Source organism: Aquarana catesbeiana, linkage group LG01 (assembly GCF_042186555.1).
Source record: "Aquarana catesbeiana isolate 2022-GZ linkage group LG01, ASM4218655v1, whole genome shotgun sequence".
Lineage (NCBI taxonomy): Eukaryota > Metazoa > Chordata > Amphibia > Anura > Ranidae > Aquarana > Aquarana catesbeiana.
Window position 1 is genome coordinate 237679766 of NC_133324.1, and position 23401 is coordinate 237703166.

Consider the following 23401-nt stretch of genomic DNA (forward strand, 5'->3'; position numbering starts at 1 on the left):
AAAACAGGTCATAGTTAACACCGTTTATTTAAAAAGATATAAAAACATGATTGGTGCCTTAGCCTGGCACTGAGGAATTTAGACATGAATCGCCAGACAGATGGAACAACAGCGCAAGCGGGATGGCTGTGGTATCCATCTGTCTGGCGATTCATGTCTAAATTCCTTGATCCTTCCGGTCAATCCTGGTGCCACACAGGTAGCGGACCCTTAGCACCCCCTATGGTGGATGGATAAGACTAAATATCTGGGGGTCTATATTTCACCTAGGGTTCAGGACTTTTGTACACTTAACCTTTTCCCCCTCCTTCAGATCTTTAAGACTAGACTGAAGGCCTGAGTCAACCTTCCTCTAACATTAATTGGGAAAATTAATTTTCTTAAAATAAAACTGCTTCTTCCTTTGTTGTATGTTTTGTGCCACTCCCCGATATGAATCCCCAGATTTATTTTCAAACAATTGAACTCTCATGTTACTAGCTTTTTATGGGGTTCTCATCCCCCTAGATTTCGGCTATCTTTACTACAGAGGCCCTGGACTCAGGGAGGTCTTGCCTGTCCTAAATTTTACAAGTATTTTTTGGCCGTGATGGTATAGCATGCCCATAATTGGCTTATATCAGACACCTCCAACTCCGCAGTTGCTTTTTTGGAGCTTCCTTGGTGGGTTCCTACGAAGTCCTGCGGAATGCGCTTTTTAGGGGCATTAGAGCCCATCACCCTTTAACACTCTCGATGAAGACGGTAATTAGAGCATGGGTTTCGGCAACTCCCGATGTGAAGAATGGCTCCAGACATTTTTCTCCGAATGCCCCATTGTGGCTAAACCCCTCTTTACTGGAATTCCTCTCCATTCCTGAGGAATGTGAGGTGGGGGTGGCACATTGCAGACTTTTGACCAGCTCAAGCACAACTTTGCTTTACCGAATTACTACTTTTTCCAGTTCTTCCAGGTACGCTATGCCTTAATTGCATAGTTTGGTACCTCTCCATTTACCTTGTACACATCTGTTATGGTGTCGCTCCTTCAGGAAGAATCCATTAAAAAAAACACTTTCATCAATTTACAAGGCATTGCAACTGACTGTGCACCATGGTTTGGATAACCTGCACACTTTTTGGGCAGAAAAGCTCCCAGAGCTGGACACTGAGGATTGGGAGGACATATGGGTACTTCCTTTTTCACACCTCATATCATCCAGGGATCGACTTATCCAGTTTAAAATATTACATAAGTATAATTTTATGCCATATAAACTGCACAAGATCTACCCCAATTGCCCACCGGGCTGCTGGCGCTGCCAGGCTGACCCGGCCAATTGTTTACACATGATTTGTCACTGCCCTTCCTTACAGGCCTTTTGGTCAAGTGTACTAAGTTTCATTACTTGCCTAACCACTATCCCTATACCTCAGAAGATAATTGTTTGTATTCTAGGGCTGGTGAATGCTCTGGCCCCATCAAGGGCTATCCCTCCTTTACTGGGTCTACTCCGATTTTATGAACGGAAAAGTATTATACTCAAATGGAGAGCATCCTCCATTCCTACATTAAATATGTGGAAATCCTTGGTCAACTCAGTTATCCCCTTACGTACAAGGAAGCCTATTTGAACAGGGGCTGCCCACAAAAATTCAACAAGGTGTGGGATATCTGGTTGGAGTCAGATACCACTACCTCAGGACAGGATGGCTGTACGGATGGCCCACCTTTTTTTCAGACTCTTACCCAATTTTGAATATTTCCATTGTGCTGATGTGACTGATGCATTGTATGGTATGTTACATAGTTACATAGTAGTTACATAGTTACATAGTTACATAGTAGGTGAGGTTGAAAAAAGACACAAGTCCATCAAGTCCAACCTATGTGTGTGATTATGTGTCAGTATTACATTGTATATCCCTGTATGTTGCGGTCATTCAGGTGCTTATCTAATAGTTTCTTGAAGCTATCAATGCTCCCCGCTGAGACCACCGCCTGTGGAAGGGAATTCCACATCCTTGCTGGTCTTACAGTAAAGAACCCTCTACGTAGTTTAAGGTTAAACCTCTTTTCTTCTAATTTTAATGAGTGGCCACGAGTCTTGTTAAACTCTCTTCTGCGAAAAAGTTTTAACCCTATTGTGGGGTCACCAGTCCGGTATTTGTAAATTGAAATCATATCCCCTCTCAAGCGTCTCTTCTCCAGAGAGAATAAGTTCAGTGCTTGCAACCTTTCCTCATAACTAAGATCCTCCAGACCCTTTATTAGCTTTGTTGCCCTTCTTTGTACTCGCTCCATTTCCAGTACATCCTTCCTGAGGACTGGTGCCCAGAGCTGGACCGCATACTCTAGGTGCGGCCGGACCAGAGTCTTGTAGAGTGGGAGAATTATCGTTTTATCTCTGGAGTTGATCCCCCTTTTAATGCATGCCAATATTCTGTTTGTTTTGTTAGCAGCAGCTTGGCATTGCATGCCATTGCTGAGCCGATCATCTACTAGGACCCCCAGGTCCTTTTCCATCCTAGATTCCCCCAGAGGTTCTCCCCCCAGTGTATAGATTGCATTCATATTTTTGCCACCCAAATGCATTATTTTACATTTTTCTACATTGAACCTCATTTGCCATGTAGTCGCCCACCCCATTAATTTGTTCAGGTCTTTTTGCAAGGTTTCCACGTCCTGCGGAGAAGTTATTGCCCTGCTTAGCTTAGTATTGTCTGCAAATACAGAGATTGAACTGTTTATCCCATCCTCTAGATCGTTTATGAACAAATTAAATAGGATTGGTCCCAGCACAGAACCCTGGGGAACCCCACTACCCACCCCTGACCATTCCGAGTACTCCCCATTTATCACCACCCTCTGAACTCGCCCTTGTAGCCAGTTTTCAATCCATGTACTCACCCTATGGTCCATGCCAATGGACCTTATCTTGTACAGTAAACGTTTATGGGGAACTGTGTCAAATGCTTTTGCAAAATCCAGATACACCACGTCTACGGGCCTTCCTTTATCTAGATGGCAACTCACCTCCTCATAGAAGGTTAATAGATTGGTTTGGCAAGAACAAATTCTTCATGAATCCATGCTAATTACTGCTAATGATACCGTTCTTATTACTAAAATCTTGTATATAGTCCCTTATCATCCCCTCCAAGAGTTTACATACTATTGATGTTAGGCTAACTGGTCTGTAATTCCCAGGGATGTATTTTGGGCCCTTTTTAAATATTGGTGCTACATTGGCTTTTCTCCAATCAGCTGGTACCATTCCAGTCAGTAGACTATCTGTAAAAATTAGGAACAACGGTCTGGCAATCACTTGACTGAGTTCCCTAAGTACCCTTGGATGCAAGCCATCTGGTCCCGGTGATTTATTAATGTTAAGTTTCTCAAGTCTAATTTTAATTCCGTCCTCTGTTAACCATGAAGGTGCTTCCTGTGTTGTGTCATGAGGATAAACACTGCAGTTTTGGTTACTGAAGCCCCTTGATTCACTCGTGAAGACTGAGGAGAAGAATAAATTCAATACCTTTGCCATCTCCCCATCCTTTGTAACCAGATGTCCTTCCTCATTCTTTATGGGGCCAATATGGTCTGTCCTCCCTTTTTTACTGTTTACATACTTAAAGAATTTCTTGGGATTTTTTTTGCTCTCCTCCGCTATGTGTCTTTCATGTTCTATCTTAGCCGTCCTAATTGCACCCTTACATTTCCTGTTGCATTCTTTATAAAGTCTGAATGCTGAGGATGATCCCTCAACCTTGTATTTTTTGAAGGCCTTCTGCTTTGCTTTTATATGCATTTTTACATTGGAGTTAAGCCATCCAGGACTTTTGTTCGCCCTTTTAAATTTATTACCCAATGGGATACATTGGCTAATGCCCTTATTTAATATGCTCTTAAAGCAAACCCATCTCTCCTCCGTATTCTTTGTTCCTAATATTTTATCCCAGTTTATGAATTTTAGCAAGGTTTGTAGTTTAGGGAAGTTGGCTCTTTTGAAATTCAGTGTCTTTGTATTCCCTTTATGTTTCCTATTTGTGTGATTTATACTGAAACTAATTGACCTGTGATCGCTGTTACCTAAATTGCCCCGTATTTCCACATCCGTGATCAGGTCTGTATTGTTGGTAATCAGTAGATCCAGTAATGTTTTATTTCTAGTTGGTGCGTCTACCACCTGACCCATAAAATTGTCCTGCAAGACATTAAGCAATTGGCGAGCCTTAAATGAATGCGCGGTTCCCTCCACCCAGTCTATGTCTGGATAATTAAAATCCCCCATTATGATAACACTTCCCATCCTTGCTGCTAATCCAATTTGTGATAGGAGATCCGTCTCCACTGCCTCCCTCAGGTTAGGGGGCCTATAGCATACTCCCAGTATTATTTTCCCCTTAGCTTCATCCCTTTGGAGCTCTACCCATAAGGATTCCACCTCCTCCCTAGCTCCCTTAGTGATGTCATCTCTCACATTCACTTGTACATTATTCTTGATATATAGGTCCAGATATGTTTTGCTCCTTAAAGTGATACTAAAGTCTTGTTTTTTTTTTCTTTAAAAATAACAAACATGTTATACTTACCTGCTCTGTGAAATGGTTTTGAACAGAGCAGCCCAGATCCTCCTCTTCTCAGGTCCCTCTGTGGTTCTCCAGGCCCCTCCCTCCTGTTGCGTGCCCCCACAGCAAGCACCTTGCTATGGGGGCATCCGAGCGGTGTATCCATTCAGACACAGAACCGGGGTTCGACCCCACCCCCTCTCTCTCCTGATTGGCTAAATGACTTTGACTGACAGTAGCAGGAGCCAATGGCGCCGCTGCTGTATCTCAGCCAATCAGGAGGGAGAGCCCCGGACTGGTGAGGCACTTGTGCACATCGCTGGATAGAGATGGGGTTTAAGTAAGTATTAGGGGAGCTGAGGGGGCTGCTACACACAGTAGGTTTTTTTTATCATAATGCATAGAACGCATTAAGATAAAGAAAACCTTCTGCCTTTACAACCACTTTAATCTTCTAGGTTGATGTTGATGCTGATGTTTGTGACAATCGACCTTTGATGGTGTCAAAGATCTGATTCATCATCCCCATTCATAGTACTAGTGTGCTAGAGCACTTCCATTCCATTCTCCCATTCTTAACAGCAAGCTTTGGGATGTTTAGCGTAGTTTAGCTGTTTTCTTGCTATGTGTTATTCTTCTGTTGTGAGCCGGGTATGCCCACAGGCTCTGTTTTGTACCTCTTATACTTTAAATAATACAAAAATTAGCAAAAAATAAACAAACAGTACTCTGTGCATCCACAAATACTCCACATCAATTCATCATCTGTGCCCCGACCACTCACTTGTAGACCCCCTGAGTGTATACTGAGGTAGCTCAAACAGGCTTCAGATTACTGCTGCATCGCCAACCAGGAACAGTGGATCCACATCTCAGTGAAACTCAAAGAAAGAAAAGACCATGGGGAGCATCATAGCGTAGATTCACAAAATGTGAAAATCAGCAGATCATTCCTGGTGCTGGGATTGGGCACCCTTTTTGTGAGTGGACATATTATTTTATTTTTTTGGCTTTTAATAATAAAATAATAAAAAAGAGTTATGCTATGATGCTCTACATGGTCTTTTCCTTCTTTGAGTTGCAATGAGATGTGGATCCACTGTTCCGGGTTGGCGATGCAGCAGTAACCGAAGCCTGTTTGACCCAACTCAGTATACACTCAGGAGGTCTGAATTGGTGGGTGGGTGCATACCCTGGTGGCGGCACAGATGGTGAATTGTTGTGGAGTATTTGTGGATGCACGGAGCACTGTTTGAAGGCCTTTATCCAAGGATAGAAACAGCTGAACAACTACTTTTTTTTAATGGCCTTTATTTTTGCACTTTATTTTGTGCACTTTATTAATATTAACACTTGCACTTTATTTGTATTGGCTATACTTTTCATGTATTGATTTCACCTTGTATACATCTTTGCACTTTCATGTATAAAGGGTAGCCCAGCTTTTATAACAATAAACAATTCTTATATGAACAGTATGAAATACAGGCATACCCCACTTTTAAGTACACAATGGGGTTTATTTACTAAAGCTGGAAAGTGCAAAATCAGGCTCACTTCTGCATAGAAACCAATGAGCTTCTAACCCCAGCTTGTTCAATTAAAGTGGTGTTCCGGCCGAAATTATACTTTTTAAATGAAAATACCCCTATAATACACAAGCTTAATGTATTCTAGTAAAGTTAGTCTGTAAACTAAGGTCTGTTTTGTTAGTTTATAGCAGTAGTTTGTTATTTTATAAACTTACAGCAGGCCGTGGCCATCTTAAGTCTGGGCATCTGAAGCCAGACTGTATTTTTTCCTGGATCTCATCCTTGCAGATCTCGCACATGCTCAGTGCAGCACAAGCAGTGTAATAGGTTTCAGGTCAGGTTTCCATAGCAACAGCAGTGTCAGAGGCAGTTGCCGCCCCTTCCCAGAAGGCATTGCAAACAGGAAATGATGCGATGGGCCGCGGCCAGGGAGGAGGAAGTGAAAAATGAATACAGCTGATATACAGTAAGTGCTGAGAAAAAAAATTTAAAAAATATCCAATTGGTTTACAGTGCACAGTTTAGTGAGGGATGGTGAAGAGTTGTAAAAGTGGGTGGAACTCCACTTTAAGCTTTGCTAATAAAACCTGGAAGCTCATTGGTTTATATGCAGAATTGAGCCTGATTTTGCACTTTTCAGCTTTAGTAAATAAACCCCATTGTGTACTTAAAAGTGGGGTGTGCCTGTAAATTTAGAAAACAGAGAAAACACTAGCTAAAGAGAACAGCGAAAGAAGTAGTGCACAGAATCAGGGTACAAACAACTTTACGAAAATAGGCATTTATTAAGAAAAAAAAAATGATTTCAATTTTCGGGTTTGCTCAAGCTACTTTTGTATATATAAAAAAAAACAGAGACATTATAATTAGCTGCTGTTGACAGGTGCAGATAACTACAATGTAAATAGTTTTGCTTAGATTTAGACAAGCAGTGAGGCTGTAACATCTTTGACAGCAATCAGTACTGAAATTCTAACTCATAATAGATCTGCTGCACAGATTGGGACCTTGAGTGTCAACTGGCAGAAGTTTCTGCCAACTACACCACTTAGCATGTGCCTGGCAGAGAATAACTCTAGAACATAGAAATCCTATCCTAAGCCAGTTGAAAACAGAGCGGTGAAGGGACATCTGTGCAGAGCTCATTTTTGGCTCTCCATTTAAATACTTAACAAGTAAAATTACCTATTCAGTGTGTATTGAATAAAGCCAGCCATACATGGTTTGAAATTCCCTGCTGAACCGGCCGATCCATCTATAGGCAGACTGATTGTACCCAAGTTGATCCATCGATTGACTTGGGTATAACCAGCCTGTTGGATTCTTTACATGTGATTACTGCCAGAAGCTATGGCCACTAGCAGAAATCATTGTGGTCTGCCAGCCGAGAAGGCTCTCCGTGTCCCCCTGCCAGCAGAACACAATAGCACTGCAGGAAGCATTCCCCCATCTATACTGACTTTGTTGATGGAGGAATCAAGCAAGTTTTTACTCCTTCCACCGGAAAGTCATCTATGGCCTCCTTTACAGATTGATAAAAGTTAGAAGTATCAAAGTTTATGTGACAGTGGGTGGCATCACCACATCCACATATGACCCAGAATAAGTCAAAATGGCCCCCTAAAGCCTCCCATAGATGGATCGAAACTCGATCCCTGTATGGACAGGCTGGTTGTACTAAAGTCGATCCATCGACTGACTTCAGTACAACCAGCCCCTCAGATTTTTGGCATGTGATTATTGCTGGTGGCTATAACTGGTATCAGTAATCATTGTGTTCTGCCGGCCAGGAAGGTTCCCACGCCTACCAGCAGGCTGCCAGATCTACTTCTCACAGGGAGAACCAGTAGCACTTGGAGCAGGTTTTCTAACTTGTCAGTTCAGTCATTTCTTTTGGGATTGGTTGCAAAGGGTTTTGGGCAGAGCCCATAGACATAAAAATGTTACCTAATCTTGCCCATTATTGATGCAAATGCTCAAGCTTACATGGCGTTGTTCTTAAATGACATGCTCTTTAATGTAATATTAGTATATACCGTACACAGGTTGCCGTTATTTATCTTATGTTACAGATGCTGTAAGAATAATATATTGATTCATCCTTTAAAGGTCAGAGGTTGTTTGGAGAAAGCATCTTGGGTCTGACTCAGGGTTCTGTATCAGATCTGCTGTCCAGGCCCAAACCATGGCATAAGCTCAGTCTGAAGGGGAGGGAGCCATTCGTCCGCATGCAGCTCTGGCTGAGTGATCCACACAACATTGAAAAACTCAGAGACATGAAGAAAATGGAGAAAAAGGGTGAGTTTCAGATGAAAGTACATTAGCGTTATCTCTGTAAATCTGTATAAGCTGCATAACAAAAAAATGTCAGGTCACTAATGATTTTATTTTTTAAATGTTTTTCAATGTTGGTTGATCTAGGTGTCCATTGGGAAATTTTACCTTGTGTATACATATCTATTATCAGTTCTAAATGTGTCTTTCAACAGACATGGGGAAAAACATCCTGTTTTATATAAGAGGAAGTCTAGTGTGCATGGAAAATGCTTGCCATTTGGAAAATTACTAATATGACATGAAGATCATTTGCAGATTTCTGGCAAATTAGATGTTTGGATACAGGATTAATAGTGTTTAGTGCCAGATTTCCACCTTATAGCCAAATAGATATACTGTAAGCACAGAAATGCTGAAGATATGAATGTGTCCATTTTGCACTAAATAGTTTTTCATTGTACAATGGATATATAAAAAGCTTGTCCTTTAATTGTGAAAAAATACACATGACAAATCTAGTTTACAAAATCTGACTTCACTGATCTGTCCTACAATATCACAAATTTATTGTTACATTAAATAGTAATTTCAGGCAAATGTGAAATCATTAAGGCCCCTTTCACACTGGGGCGGGGGACGGCGTTGGCAGTAAAGCGCCACTATTGTAAGTGGCGTTTTACCGTTGGTATTCAGCCGCTAGCGGGGGGGGGTTTTACTGGCAGTATAGCCACGCTGTCCCATTGATTTCAATGGGCAGGAGCGGTGAAGGAGTGGTGTATACTTTGCTCCTTCACCGCTCCAAAGATGCTGCTAGCAGGACTTTTTTTCCCGTCCTGCTAGCGCCCCGCTCCAGTGTGGAAGCCCTCGGGGCTTTCACACTGGAGAGACAGCAGTGGCTGTTTCGGGTCGGTTTGCAGGCGCTATTATTAGCGCAATAGCGCCTGCAAACCACCCCAGTGTGAAAGGGCCCTAAGTAAAAAGCTAATGCTCTCCAGGAATCATCACAACTGTGTTCAAGCCAAAACGACTACACCATATTTTATCTTAAAGCGGACCTTCAGTCATTTTTCAACTTTCCATCTATTAAATCTTCTGCCATTGTTGTTTTAATTTTGGATAGTAAAACATTTTTTTCTGCCAGTAAATACCTGATGCAGCCCACGTCCTGTTTCTTTTCTGATAAAAAGCCTAGGCTTGTGACATCATGCACAGCTCTCTCTCTCACTCCCATGATAGTTTGCCAGGAAGGGAGGGGGGGGTGAGTTATAAGAGGGCCAACGAGAGCTGCAGAGGTGTGCCTCTGTGTGTCTGTGTAAATCCAGGAAGTGAACAGGCAGCAGCTTCAGCTGCCCACAGTAAAAATGGCTGCAGCCAGACTTTGTGGGAGGGAGATTTCTGCAGCATATTTGGCAAGTACAGAATCACAGTATATATAAAATAATATGCAAAGTGGTTGGAGGGAAGCTTCAGAATGGCAAAGATGTTTTTATTACAAATTATGTGAGCAGACTGCAGTTCCTTTTTAAATTAAAGCAAAGGCAACACTTTTTTTTTGTTTTAGATAGAGTGTAGAGCAGTGGTTCTCAACTCCTGTCCTCAGGACCCACTAACAGGCCAGGTTTGCAAGATAACTGAAATACATCACAGGAAATATAATTCGCTGCTCAATGATTGCAGTATTCTACATCTCCCCAAGGTAATACTTAAAATCTGGCCTGTTAGTGGGTCCTGAGGACAGGAGTTGAGAACTGCTGGTGTAGAGGAATTAGAACCCATGACTATTTGTCCTGTTTACTGTTGTCATTAAAAGTGGATTTTGTTGTCGGAAAATTTGAGATCCAGATCTCAATTTTTGTGTGACGGAAGTTCCGATGGAAAATGTCCAATGGAGCCTACACACGGTCGGAATTTCCGACAACAAGCTCCCATCGAACATTTTCCGTCGGAAAATCCGACTGTGTACGGGGCATTAGAATGCTTAAGTATGCCAATTATGACTCTTCTTAGCAGTGTTAAGAGATTGGCCAGCCTTTCCTGCACCTTCAAGTGGGGCCATCCTTATGATTAGTGGCCTCAGTGGCCAATGTCATTTATGTAAGACCTATGAGACTGTACATTTGCTCAGGATACAATATTTTAAATTTGAAAAACATTATTAGAATATTACAATGTAATTCATGTGGTGCACGCTCTGCTGTGATGCTCTGCTTTTATATATAATCTGAATTTTTTAAGTACTGCATTACAAATAAGGTATATGCCTGGAAAGTCATACATTTGTCCACCTTTGAGTTTTAAAATTTCATTGTGAATAGAAACTAGGTACCCGACATTTCCAGTGACACATCCTGGGGTACACACTATAAGAAAATTGAAAGAAAAATTTCGTATTAGGCACAATCGTTCAATTTTCGTATATTGTGTACACAATTTTCGACATTCAATTCAGACTTTCCAAATGAAAATTTCTGAAGGGACAAACTCCAAAATTTTAACGATTTTCATCTAATGTATGCTATTTTTGTATAAAAATCAGATACGAAAGACTGCGCATGATCAGAAACCATAAACAACAAAAAAATCCTTTGTCCTCAGTTTCGACTTGCTGTGAAACATCGAGGAAAACCGGACGATCATTCGATTTTCTTATAGTGTGTACTGGGCTTTAGTTAAGTCAACAATGATCCCAGAGGTTGGGAATAGGTAGGCTTCACTGGGTTAGACAGTGTGAAGAAAAGCGTTAAGAGAAAGAAGGGTGGGGGGAAGGGATGGAGAGACGGGTAGGAAGAGGTAAGACAGAATTGGAAGTAGGTACACATGGGAGGCTGAGTAACAGGGTTATGAGAACAATCAGAATTCAGTAACCAAAAACAAAATGGTGCAGGCTAGCTCACCATCTTAAGAGAGAGGATTAGATGCAGATTCTGCAGAAGAGAAATTTACCCCCTGTCTAGCCACTGGGGCAAAACAGGGGCAATGCACAAACTGCAGGGCTCAGTAATGGGTAACCCACAGGCCACTACAAGAATACAACAAAAATTAACCCCTCCTGGCGGTACAATTCTCCCCCCAAGCCCATATCCTCCACAGTGGAGATCCCAACCAACTGCCCCAATCTTCTCCCAATACAGATATTCACCCACAGCTTTGAATCCCCCCTTCCAGCTCACCGCCTCAATACAGACACCCCTCCTATTCTAACCCCTGTTGGTACAGACCTTTCCCAGTATAGAGATCTCCTCCACAGACATCTATTGGGCGACAGGGACATGTGCTTCCCAACATGCATTTCTTCATGAGTATCCAGAGCTTTTTTCAAATATGATGGTGGAAGTTAAGGATCCATTAGAGTGCTATGGCCTTATAGTGTGGATGTTTGTCAGGGAACCACAGGCCACCATTGACTCTAGGGGGTTGATTTACTAAAGACAAATATAGTGTTCGCTTTGGGAAGTTGCACTTTGAAGAGGAGTGAAGTGAAGCTCTGCTGACTTCAATCATTAAATCATGGACAGGCAAAAAAACTGCTATTTTTTTTTTTTCTTCCGTGCACATATTTTGGCATTCTATGCAAAGTCACATTGCACCAAATTCACTAAGTACTGGGGAAAATTTCCTGCCAAAGGGAGCAGCCTGTTTGTCTTTAGTAAATCAACCCCTAGGTCTGGTAAGTATGGGGAATGCTAACTATAACACTCATTTTAAATATAAACAACATAATGTGGCATAAAAGTTGTAATAAGTAAAGAGCTGGAGCAAGCTAAAAATAAATAAATAAAATCAAAAGATTCAAATTTTAAAGGTCAGTTCACACATAAACAGACAGCTGCTGCACAGTAAGTATACCACAATGGTTTATTGGGTTGCAGCTGTCTGTTCTAGGTGCAGTGAGCTGGCAAGAGGGGGTGGTGTGGTGCGCAATTCAGTGCATCAGACAGACCCCCCCTCGCTTTTATTTTTTTAACAAACGTTATATTAAGTGCACAAAAGCGACATTTTATTCATGTCCCTACACAGCAGTGCGGTGTGTTGCTCTGCTATACAGTGCCATGCGATCCTGTCCAGTTTGTGGCGATAAAATGCAATATGTCTGCATTTTATTGCAGATCCCTGCAGCGCAGCTCCGGGCTGTGTTTTAATGTGAGTAGGACACATAGAAAACTATTGTTTCTGTGTGTCCTAGCATTGACTGGCTTCTTTCCAGTGCGGAAAAATGCCAGTCATCGCACTAGTGGGAATCGGCTTCAAAGTTTATTAAAAAAGTTTATAAACAAAATCCTTGCAGCAGTGTATCAGTATGCTAACAACAGACTTTTGTTTGCTGTGGGTTAATGAACTTTTGTTAGTGGACATTAGCCAGTAATTGCTAAGCCACTATTTTGTTTTTATGTAAAAGGAACCCAATATACTGATCTAACAATCTAATGCAAGTGTGTTTTATGTTTAGCATATCTTAAACGGCGCTATGGACTGATAAGTGCCGGCTCGGACAGTGAGTCATCGACTGCTAGAACGGAGTGTGTGAGCCCCAATCTCCAGGCACAGGACTATAACCTCATGCAGATGAAGAAACCAAGAGTGGTGCTAGCAATGGAAGAAAAGGAAGCATTGAAAAAGGCTTATGAAATGGAACCATATCCTTCCCAACAGACCATTGAACTGCTGTCATACCAACTGAACCTTAAGACAAACACTGTCATTAACTGGTTTCATAACTACAGGTAAAATAATAAAAAATAATAGTTCCTCATCGTGTTGTAAAACTGAAGCTGTGATAACACTATATGTGATTACTTGTATGATTTTAAAATCCTGTATGTGGACCTTCTCTCAGATTAGTGTGTGTTAAGCTTCTTAGAGAAGTTGGCTAAGATATTGGGTCTTGGAGCAGCTGCATGGGTTGCATGTTCTACATTCATCTAGCTTCTCCTGATGTCTACCTTTAGAGTTCTTCTGCTGTCTGGCAGCTTCAGGCTGTGTCTGACTTTGCTTGACGGGTCTCTTGAGATGTTCCAACTCACAACAGTGTTTAATAGATCATTTAAATTAGATTTATTTTTTACCTGCTTTGAATTAAAAACAGATAATAGTCTCTTTCTGTATTGTTTGGAAATTTGGCTGTTCTTAATTTGAAAATTGTTGTTTCAAAACCACCCAAAGCTAAATTACAATTAAAAAAACTTTAGAAATATGTATGAAGAAAGCATTACAGTGAGGACAATATTGTCACATCACATTTCCCAAAAGAAAATGCGGCACAACAGAGTGTTATGGGCCAGATCCCTTTTTAGGAGTTATTTAAATATTATAAAAAATGTTAATGAATAAACTGAATTTAGAAAATGAGCACACTTCCAGTTTGCTGCTTATGTAAGAATGTTTTAAAACAACTGCGAATCCAGAGCTGTGACATGTCTGTAGCACTCCACATTCATTTATATACAGTAGATGAACATAATATTTTTACCAATTTGCATACTTATAGGATTTTATTCTTAATAGAGCATTTTGTTTCTGCAGTTCATAGTGCTGTAATCATTCTGCACTCTTTTATCATTATATGCAAGCTTCACTAATACACAAATTCATTTAACAGTATGAATAAGAGCTAATTCATCATTTCATAGTCACCAAAAATTAGGGGCCTTTCTGCACACCTCTAAACTGCTCCCTACGTGATATTTATTTTTGCAATTCCCTTGGCAGTAGGCTTAGGAAAAAAAAAATTGTGTCCCTCTATGAATTTACCTCCTGTAAATAGGAAAGCTAGCTTGCTCATTGACTCATGCTGTATATATTAGAGCCCCACAACCCCAGCCGTATTGCACGTATCACATGGAAAAGGGTGGAGCTTAGCAGAAAAGGAAGCAGGACCTTGTGGAACCTAAACCCTAATAAACACAGGCCAAATCTCAGGCAGCATCGGCTGGTTCAGTAGAAACCGGCCAACATTCGGCTCGTGTGTACTAGAGTCGGCTGGCTTCTGGCAAAGGGGCATGACCAAAAAAGGTCTGCTGATCGGCTCCCGATCAGCACTCTCAGCCAATGGCCGGAGTGTTCTGGCAAGGCTTTAGTTTTCCAAACATGTACTTGATGGGGTATTTCCACCAATGAAGTGAATTTCTTTACAGACCTGCAGAACAGATGAATGATCCTGCAGCTATAGCATGTTAGATCCACTACTGTTTCAGAGCTTACTGTCTGATATGACTCTTCGTAACTGACACTAGAATTTCCCATGTAGTAGAGCCTGACCAGAAACAGTATGAGCAGATCTTTTATCTGTGTATCCATGCCAATGATGGACCTGCCTGTGTTCATAAGGATTGCTGGATAATGCATTTTTTCACCTATGTGCATTGCTAATCTCCTTCAGTAAATGGTAGTTTGATTGTTTCATGATGATCTCTAGTGATTAGCACTCTTAGAAATGGCTTTTTTATAGTGGCTGCATTTCTGTCATGAAAAATTCCTGTAATTGGTTTTAGAACTGTTCAGACATACTGGAATTCCCTATAGGTAACACCCAAAACATTCATTGCAATTAGCTCGTGTGGATTTTTAAATGTCTGAATCGCTGGACTTGTCCCATGATAACAGATAAAAGACAACACTCTGATTTAAATATCCTGTATAAATATTTTTTGCATGTGGTATACATAGATGCTTTATTACTATCCTTATAATTTTGCCTGTTTACCACATCATGCAGTCTGTTATGCGGTGCTGTAGTTGTCATTATAACAGCAAATAATAACTAGAACTGGTATCTGTATGGATTTGTAGGTCTCGAATGCGCAGAGAGATTCTGATGGAAGGTCAGCAGGACAATGACACCGATCAAGAACCAAACAGTTGTGATAGCTTCACATCAGCAGCTGCCCCACATGGAGACCTGACTGCTCGTAGTCCGGATTCTGAAACAGGAGACCAGAAACCCGTAATTAGTGATCTGAAACACTTGCTGCACAGTAACTGCTACCCTAAGGAGATGAGAAGTACTGTGAACATTAAAAATGAGAACACAGAGGAAGAGGATGATTATGATTCTTCTAATCGTTGTGAGTCTTGTGGCTCTGGAACAGCATCAGGAAAGTGTTGTGAATCTGAGCCATCCAGAGCACTTAGAGAAAAGCAGCTGATGTCCCCTCATTGTGATGGTGCCCAGAGACAAAACTATTTACGAAAGGGCAGTTCAGTGCATGAGAACTCCCATCAGCCCACAACTCATGACTGTGCTTCTGTGCTTTCCCATAAAGATACTATGGTAACAGACGGACCACAAGCTGACCCCATCAGCTTTAAATCTACAGTAGAATCTTCCCGATGCAGCTTGGAGGTTTCTCTAAACTCACCATCAGCAGCCTCATCCCCAGGCCTCATGATGTCCGTCTCTCCTGTACCTTCATGTTCAGCTCCCATTTCTCCATCCCTGCCTAACAGCATGGCCATTAAGGCTCACTCTTCCAGCCCGACTTGTGACATGGCCCCATTACATCCCTCCGCAAAGCATATCCCCAACAACCAGAAGAGGAATGAAAAAATGGCAAATCTTAATAATATTATCCATAGGCTTGAAAGAGCTGCAAATAAGGAAGAGACTCTGGAATGGGAGTTTTAAACATACATTTCTGTACAAAAAAAACTGCACTCTTTCTACCAATCTCTGTGAATCCACATTATGGAGCAGAGCTGCTGCAGAGAACCGATATTGAATATTTTCTATATATTTTACTTTGCCGGGTAGACAATTATAAAAAGGGAGACTGGAATTCAAGAAAAAATAGTGAAAAACATAACTAATTTTCATTGTTAAAAAAAACTCTTTTAGGAAAAAAATATTTATAAACATTTTAGATATTTTATTAAATATTTGGAATTTATTAACACCCTCAGCTGCTTTGATAAAGAGATTGAAGTTAAACCACAGAGATGTACCCGTAATTACAGTGAAGTCCTGTAGCTTGCCACTGGATGAGATTAGGACTGTTGTTTAAAGCCATCACAAAGCACTAGAAGGCTGACCAAATGAGAAGCTGCTTTGGTTTCTTCAGCTGTCTACAAGACAGTGGTGATTCCTATCCACTGAAGAGACAGACATAGTCTGTAAGACTCTAAACTGAATGTGTATTGCATTGAAATGTGTGTAGATGAGATGGTCCACTTTAAAAGTATTGTGACATACAACTCCAAGTAGCTGTGATTGTTGTAGAACAGAAATTAGGAATATGAACGCCCACTCTTACAACTGTATCACTCTCACTTGTGTATGGGAAAGGTTCAAGATCCATGACTTTGTACAAGAAAAGCAATGCTGTGTGTCACGATGCATAAGTGTATGAGTACATATTTATTTACTTGTGTTTTTTTGGGGGGATTTTGTCACTTTTATATTGTGCAATTCATAAATGAGCCAGGCATACCTGGGTACATTTAAAACATTTTAAGTGATTTTCATTCCAAGAACTGCAGTCCTCCTAGACTGAATATCACTGAAAGCTCTGCATTTCACTTGTTTCATTTCCTTTTATTAAATGAGGATGCCACAAAGTTGTTCTATGCATTATTAGGGAGGTAAGTGAAGTCTGGAAGCACTTCCAACAAAGAACACGGTGAAAGAAAGTGTAAGTTAACAGATTACAAACACCTGTGAAATAACTTTGTGTGCATTCTTTGGATTCATAAATTACTGCAAAACGACTATATACTTTTACTTAGGTTCATGGGAAATAGACCTCATGAATAAACGTGTGAAACGAAGGGTAGTTGACTGCATCAAATAATGCATCTGACTGGTTGGTATTGACAGTACAGACCCTTTTTTTTTTTGAACATTTAAAGAGACATTGTTGACAGATCATTCATTTCACCAGACCATTATATGTGCATGTAACATATTTTATGCATATGATTTATTTCTAAAAGCCTCCTCTGTGTACATATTCAAAAGCCCTGAAACTGCTAATGGGCACCGCCATCTTAGATGTGATGTAAGCAGGCCGGGGCAGACTCAACTGTCTTGAATAATACTCTGTAGTATTTTCCCTCGACTGCTCCTCCAGTAGCTACAGGTAAGGAGATTCAAGGAAGGGCAAGAAAGCTTGGCCAGCGCAGAGAGTATTTAGACACTCCCAGAGGATGAGAGGGCTATGACATGCAGTGGTAGGGGGGCTGTGCTACAAAATTGGCCTGGAATAGTCAAACATATAAAATACTTGATTTTTTTTTTGTGTTACTTATACTAAACATACTGCTCTGTTTTCTTCTGTGTTTACAACCATGCCTGTCATATTTACAGGCTTAATTATCACTAATTTATTTGAACAAGACATATTTTTGATACGTTTTGAAAACTTTTGTCTTATTTCCCAATACCCAGACCATCACTGCTACACCTTAAAGTAGAACTTTACCCATAACAGTTTAATAATAATTAGTGATTTGTAACAGTAACGTACATGTCACACTAATAATTATGATACCAAAATGAGTGTGTGCTGTAAATTGCCTCCAGCGTTGCTCCTGTTTCTTCTTGCTGGATGCCACCATTTTGTTGAAGCCTAGAGCAGTCACTTCCTTATTAGAAAAGCTCCCCCTCTCCTTGGTCTCAAAAACTATATGTCACTTTCTGTAAGTGAAATATGTACATTTCCAGACTTGATTGTATGTCTTGGCTTTACAGTGCTGAAGTTCACAGGCTGCAGATGAGGGGGAAAGGAGAGAATATCAGGGAGATAAGACACTATCCTTGTTTAACTCTTGTGTGTCTCCCTGGCAGCAGAGTTTGTTTTCAGAGATTGTCCTGTCACTTCTCCTGCTTTTCTTTTCTCCCTCCCTAATCTGTGTTCCATCCGCACAGTGTATGTCATTCCTTTTGCTTTCTTCCCCCTTCAGCAACAATAAATCCTAAAGCTGTCAGCTGATCAGCCTCTAGTGACTTTGATTTTAGGCACAGTGCTGAGAATAGAAAACAACTGAGCATGTGCAGAGCAGGGTGAGACTGGATTTTAAATCCTATAGGTACCTATTTTTATTGTTTTACATTACTATACCTGCACAAGGTGCCAGTCTGAAGTGATCTATCAGGATTTTCTGACTAAAGTTGCACTTTAAGCTACTTGTTGTACAAAGGTTGGAGGAGATGATGTATGGGCCAGTGAAATCCTACAGTTCCAAAAGCATGGAGTATCACGCATCTTATTATAATTTCAACACAGGCAAAATATAGGGACATGAGAAAATCTACTGTTTTCAGGAGAACCCAATCAAAGCAATATGTTGCACTGTGCTGGAAACAAAAACCCATAATGCACTGGGAAAAGTGTCCTGGTTAACTTGTTCATGTTAGCTAAATGTGATATGTCACAAGCAACATCTGTACATGAGAAGTTTGTCTGATTCCGTGTAAGAGAAGAGCACAGGTGTCATCTGTTGTGTGTCAGGTGACACGGCCTATACTGGAAAAGACCATTTATCTTTTTTTTTTTTCAAAAAAAAATGCAGATAACATAGTATTATTTCATCCAGGTAAAATCAAACTTGGAAATACCAGTTTAGAGCTGAAGATATCAAATGATTAGGACAGAACTCCAAACATAAAAAAAATAGATTCAATAAAGTAATATTAAACCTGAAAGCAAACATATATTATATTGCAGCTTACCAATTCTTAGATTTGATGGCTGCATTTGTTTTCTTTTTTAGGCTTTCTTTCCTTTATTTTCACCTGTTGATCGTGTTTTTTGATTTTTTCAAAAGAACAAGCTCTCTTGTAGATGTAGCAACTACAGGGATGAAACAAATAATTTCTCACTGAAAGGGGAGCTTACAATGATTAGCTTTTATTTATTTATGTAAAACCTTTATCCCAAACTGCATATAAAGTGTTATAAAGTGTTATCTGGAGTTTTACCTCAATATGTTAGTGTATTTAAATCTAATAGTGCATCTAACACTACCCTCCCTGCAGACTTACAATGGTCCAAAGGTACCCCCCTGTGCTCATTCATCCAGAGTGGGAATGTAATGCAGGAGTCGTGGTACTTGCCAGATCACCAGGTGAAAAGGAAAAAAACATAAAAAAATAAAACTAATGCAGCCACCACATCTAAGGACTGGTAAGCTGCAGTATATTACATTTTTTGGTTTGGGGTTTAATACTGCTTTAAGCTTTTTCTGACATATTCGGCTTCAATCCTGAAATTTCCCCTCAACGCTTTATCTGCCACTAGATGTCCTCTATCTGATGGCCAGCATCATCCAACCCACTTCACCAGACCCCAAGCTATCCTGAACCCTCCCCAGACTGTGACTGGACAGTGAATGAAGAAGCAGCGCAGTGATGAGCTCATCTCTCTGTCACTTTCCTCTCTTGTCAGCACCTGAACTGATTGGTTCCTTGTACTACTACTTCCTCTCACATTCCAGCCCTGCTGTACAGGGACTGCAAAAGGCTGACACCAGGTAAAATTGCATCTAAACATACATTAGATGACTTAATGATTGTAGAGCTGCATTAATGTGTGTTTTTTACCTATCTGGAGTTCTGCTTTAGTCCTGGTTCACACTATGAAGTGCACAAGAATTGCATTTTATTCCTGTGCAATTCACATTTTGAACTGGCTTAAATTGCACCTCATCGCACCTAAGTAGTGCATGCACCAATTTTAGAAAGGCACAGCAACTGGATTGCATGGTCACTTTTACCATTCAATCCAGTGCTGGCAAACACGCTGGGTTTGCGACCTGCTTTTGGGGTATATTAAACTGAGCCCCATATTTGATATTTTTTCATATAAAATAAAAGCTATATGTGCACCCCGTCCTCCACACACACACATGTGCACATACAAAATAAATGCTATATGTACAGTATCTCACAAAAGTGAGTACACCCCTCACATTTGTGTAAATATTTTATTATATCTTTTCATGTGACAACACTGAAGAAATGACACTTCTGAGGATCTGAAAAAAAGAATTGTTGCTCTACATAAAGATGGCCTAGGCTATAAAAAGATTGGCAAGACCCTGAAAGCTGCAGCACAGTGGTCAAGACCATACAGTGGTTTACCTTGACAGGTTCCACACAGAACAGGCCTCGTCATGGTCGGCCAAAGAAGTTGATTGCACGTGCTCAGTGTTATATCCAGAGGTTGTCTTTGAGAAATAGACGTATGAGTGCTGCCAGCATTGCTGCAGAGGTTGAAGGGGTGGGGGGGTCAGCCTGTCAGTGCTCAGACCATACGCCGCACACTGCATCAAATTGATCTGCATGGCTGTCATCCCAGAAAGGAAGACTCTTCTAAAGATGATGCACAAGAAAGCCCGCAAACAGTTTGATGAAGACAAGCAGACTAAGGACATGGATTACTGGAACCATGTCCTGTGGTCTGATGAGACCAAGATAAACTTATTTGGTTCAGATGGTGTATAGCCTGTGTGGCGGCAACCAGGTGAGGAGTACAAAGACAAGTGTGTCTTGCCTACAGTCAACCATGGTGGTGGGAATGTCATGGTCTGGGGCTGCATGAGTGCTGCCACCACTGGGGAGCTACAGTTCATTGAGGGAACCATGAATGCCAACATGTACTGTGACATGTATACATGGGAAAGGTAGAAATGGCGATGTTCAATATCACATGCCCCAGTATAACTTTCAAGAAATCCCAATGTAATAAATCTCAAAATTAAAACCAAAAACAGAAACAAAAACAAGAACAAGATATCTTGTGTTTAGTGTGAACCAAATATGTTCAAATGTGACCAATACACTTTTATTTAAATAGGTAATGTTGCCTCAGTGTGGCTCATAAGATCTATGTCAAATACAGAGAAATAAAAACATAGGTGTGTGAACCACAGTGCATTTGCTTGAAATATATATGAAAAAAAAACTTATTCATAAAGTGACTGGTGCCCTTTAAATGCGTGCCTGAGTGATACTCCCATGTATCAATTACAACAAGCTTATATAATATATACTATGTTCAAAAATAGTCCATAGTTCGTTTTAAAGCAAAATACTAAAAAACAACAATGAAAATGAAAAAATAAAAATATATAAAAAGTGACAGGTGCTCTTCAAACCTGTGCTTAGTGCTTCTTATGGGTGCCCTATAATTAATGCACAGGAAATACAGGAAATATGGACTATTTTTGAACAGTATATATTCTATAAGCTTGTAATTGATACATGGGAGTATCACTCAGGCATGCATTTAAAGGGCACCAGTCACTTTATGAATAAGGTTTTTTCATATATATTTCAAGCAAATGCACTGTGGTTTACACACCTATGTTTTTATTTCTCTGTATTTGACCTAGCCCTTATGAGCCACACTGAGGATACATTGCCAATTTAAATAGAAGTATACCAGATTACTGTACAAATGCATTGGTCACATTTGCACATATTTGGTTCACACTAAACACAAGATATCTTGTTCTTGTTTTTGTTTCTGTTTTTGGTTTTAATTTTGAGATTTATTAAATTGGGATTTCTTGAAAGTTATACAGGGGCATGTGATATTGCACCCCCAGAACAGTGCCATTTCTACCTTTCCCATTTATACATTTACCTTTTACATTCCACTCAGGTGGTTGTACTGGTAGAGGCAGCAGTTCTCCTCCTTGTCCATTTCTCCATAAGCGCATGTACTGTGACATAGTGAAGCAGAGCATGACCCCCTCCCTTCGAAGACTGGGCTGCAAGGCAGTATTCCAACATGATAACGACCCCAAACACACCTCCAAGACAACCATTACCTTGCTAAAGAAGCTGAGGGTAAAGGTGATGGACTGGCCAAGCATGTCTCCAGACCTAAACCTCATTGACCATCTGTGGGGCATCCTCAAATGGAAGGCGGAGGAGAAGGCGAAGGTCTCTACCATCCACCAGCTCCGTGATGTCGTCATGAAGGAGTGGAAGAGGACTCCAGTGGCAACCTGTGAAGCTCTGGTAAACTCCATGCCCAAGAGGGTTAAGGCAGTGCTGGGAAATAATGGTGGCCACACAAAATATTGACACTTTGGGCCCAATTTGGAAATTTTCACTTAGGGGTGTACTCATTTGTGTTGCCAGCGGTTTAGACATTAATGGCTGTGTGTTGAGTTATTTTGAGGGGACAGCAAATTTACACTGTTATACAAGCTGTACACTCACTACTTTACATTATAGCAAAGTGTCATTTCTTCAGTGTTGTCACGTGAAAAGATAGAATAAAATATTTACAAAAACTTGAGGGGTGTACTCTCTTTTGTGAGATACTGTATATAGCAACCTGATGTTCAAATGAAGCAGCTACCTACAACAGTCGGTACAACTCATAATTGTGTTTGAGAATTCAAACCCAATTGGTAAAATATCTAACTAAAGGGCACAGCTTTGCCACACCCACAGACATGCAGAACAAAAAAGTTTGTTCAATACAAAACCAGGTGGTACTTTTCATTTATATTCATGTTTGAAAATACTTCTGCAATATTTTAAATAAAAATAAATAAGACATGTTTCCATCACCTCCTCACATAATCAATGTCAAAATAATATAAATAATGTAAAAGTGTAAACAAGCATCAATACATATTCAATAAATATAAAGTGAGATCATAACATGCATATAAGCATGCACATTGTGTCCATTACAAAGTGTACTAAAAACAAAAATGATTCAGTCTATGCAAAAGTGAATCTTCAGTGCCAAACTCTAGTGTTCCTACTCCCAGAGCACACTATAGCAGCCTACCAGAAATTCAGACCCCAAATTATAGGAGGTCTAATAAAGCCAAATAATGCTCAAGCACTCCAGGACTGGTGTACACTTGTAGGAAGCATCTCACCACCTCAAAAACTCAGGTCTGTCAGCAGCAATCATAAAGGATAGAGCAAAGGGACTCCCTAGTGTAATAAGTTTTATACTTAATTTATTGGTAAAAGCCATGTATGTAAAACAGCGCATCAATGCACAATACCGCCATATTGGGTGAATGTAATGTGTCACCACTAGGCTTCACCCAATGTGTTTCGTCACAACTGATGT

General features: G+C 40.5%; 1 protein-coding gene across 3 annotated transcripts in view; it reads left to right on the plus strand.

Moving 5' to 3' along the window:
• Positions 1–21032, plus strand: part of CUX2 (cut like homeobox 2) — a 755888-nt gene extending 734856 nt beyond the window's left edge. For all 3 annotated transcript variants that reach the window (XM_073626099.1, XM_073626084.1, XM_073626092.1), the window contains 3 exons: positions 8193–8381; positions 12808–13081; positions 15147–21032. In XM_073626099.1, the coding sequence (XP_073482200.1) occupies positions 8193–8381; positions 12808–13081; positions 15147–15981 (1298 nt within the window). In that variant the 3' untranslated portion in view covers positions 15982–21032. The remainder of the gene's footprint in view (positions 1–8192; positions 8382–12807; positions 13082–15146) is intronic.
• Positions 21033–23401: the final 2369 nt, after the last annotated feature.